Here is a 2351-nt window from a genome sequence, read left to right as displayed (position 1 = left end):
TGGGTTACAAATCGAGTTGCCTAAGCTAGAAATTGATCAAATCCTAACCAACCATCAGCTAGAACACATTGGAAGGATAGAAAAGCATACCAGATTCGAAGAAAATGGTGGCCGGAGTTGTCCGAATGTGCACCGCAAAATTCCATCAATAATTGTCCAAACTGCCCTGTTCTGTGGCGGTTTCCGGCGACCAAAACAGTGGAGGCTGATGTGGACTGGTACTGGAAGAGGGATGTGTGGTGCATCTAACGGGACTTGTCTTGCGTGAATTGGTGACCGGAGTTGGGAGAAATCACAATCTGAAGTTCGCTCGTCCAAAACTGCCTAGAGAGAAGAAATCTGGGTTTTTAAAAACTGAACTTCAAAATATTTACGGTTATGCCACTGAAGTGTCTATGGACTCGTTTCAACGTGGTCTACACTACGGTATGATCAAAATGTCCGAATTCCTTTCCAAACTTAAAATGACCTTTTTGCCCCTTAAATAATATTTAATTTCTCAAAAACCTTAATTATTTCAAATCATTTTATTTTAATGTTTATTTCAATTTATTTCCTCAATTAAATTTATTCACTCTTACTTTAATTATTTTACCTCCTTTTCGGACCGAGATTTAACAATATCACCAAAGTCTCCCCGGTCAACACGTAAACCTATTAAAATATTCCGGGGTAATATTTTCTTTTTCTTTAATAATTTAGTATTTAAATATTAGTTTAGGACCGGGTCATTACAACTTTTTCACCCAGAAGGAGTTGAATATGAGACAAAGGCATTGGGTGGAGTTGATTAAGGACTATAACTGTACGATCGAGTATCATCCTGGCCGAGCTAATGTTACGGTGGATGCCTTGATTTGGAAGTCTAGTGAAAGCCTAGCTTATCTCCGAATAGCTTATTTACCATTACTAGTGGAACTGCAAAAAGATGGAGAAGAACTGGGAATAAGCCAACAAGGTGGACTACTTACTGGTTTGCATGTGAGGCCTATTCTGGTTGAAAGGGTTATTGCAACCCAATTGGAGGATCCTACACTGAGTATGATAAGACTAGAAGTAGAGAATGGTACACGGATAGATTATGCAGTGGGAGAAGACAGAGCCTTGGTAATTGGAACTCGTCTCTGTGTACCCAAGAACGAAGATTTAAAGAGAGAAATCGTGGAGGCCCATTGTTCAACATATTCTATGCACTCGGGTAGTACTAAGATGAATAGGACACTACATGAGTACTACTCGAGGCCGTATACGAAGGGTGACATAGCTAGATATTTGAGCGGGTGTATGATTTGTCAACAAGTGAAGGAGGAGTGACAAAGACCATTTGGGCTTATGGCCACTTCGATCCCTGAATAGAAGTGTGAACATATCACAATGGAGTTTGTTTTCAAACTTCCTCGTACTTCAAGAGGGCATGACAGAATTTGGGTGATAGTTGACCAACTCACCAAATCCACTCACTTCCTACTTATCAAAGAAACCTACTCCTTAGCGGAACTGGCTAAGCTCTTTGTGGATGAAAGTGTGAGGTTGCATGGAGCACTTATATCCATTGTGTCGGACAGGAATGCTAGGTTTTAGAAGTGTTTACATGAAGCTATTGGTACTAAGTTACGATTTAGTACTGCTTTTCACCCACAAACTGATGGAAAGTTAGAAGACCTTCGAGGACATGTTGAGATCTTGTGTGTTAATACTTAAGATAATTGGGATACTCATCTTGCATTGGTGGAGTTTGCTTACAATAATAGTTATCATTCGAGCATCGGAATGGGTCCGTATAAATCTTGGTATGGGAGGTAGTGTAGAACTCCTATATGTTGGAATTATGTGGGTAACAGAAAATTGGAGAAGGTAGAAAGTATCCAAGAAACAAATGATAAGGTGAGGATGATCCGAGAGAAGCTTAAAACTGTGCAAGACCGACAAAAGAGTTATGTAGACAACAAGTCCAAAGATCTTGAATTTGCAGTTGGGGATTGGGTGTTCTTGGAGCTATCTCTTTGGAACGGTGTGATGTGGTTCGGGAAACATGGGAAGTTAAGCTCTCGTTATATCGAATCTTATGAGATCATGGAATGCATCGAACTCGTTGCCTTGCCTTACCTCCAGAACTATCTCGAATTCATGATGTATTCCATATATCCATGCTACAGAAGTATGTGCCCGATTCTTCCCATATTCTGGATCAACAACCAGTGGAGCTAAGAGAAGACTTGACGTATGAAGAGCAACCAGTGCAAATTTTGGATAGAAAGGAACATGTGTTGCACTCTGGAACTATTCCAGTAGTGAAGGTACTGTGGAGGGGTCAAACCATGGAAAAAGCTACTTGGGAACCCGAGGTGCAA

At 40.5% G+C, this 2351-nt stretch overlaps 1 protein-coding gene across 1 annotated transcript; it reads left to right on the top strand.

Annotated features, from left to right (window-relative positions):
• Positions 1–762: 762 nt before the first annotated feature.
• On the top strand, positions 763–1314 carry LOC117618069. Its single transcript, XM_034347697.1, has one exon. It carries the CDS (start codon positions 763–765, stop codon positions 1312–1314), a length of 552 nt encoding a protein of 183 aa, XP_034203588.1.
• The last annotated feature ends 1037 nt before the right edge of the window (positions 1315–2351 follow it).

The sequence above is a fragment of the Prunus dulcis genome, chromosome 2 (assembly GCF_902201215.1).
Source record: "Prunus dulcis chromosome 2, ALMONDv2, whole genome shotgun sequence".
Taxonomy (NCBI): Eukaryota; Viridiplantae; Streptophyta; class Magnoliopsida; order Rosales; family Rosaceae; genus Prunus; species Prunus dulcis.
Note: the sequence above shows the minus strand (reverse complement) of the source record. Positions and strands in the feature narration are given on the sequence as shown.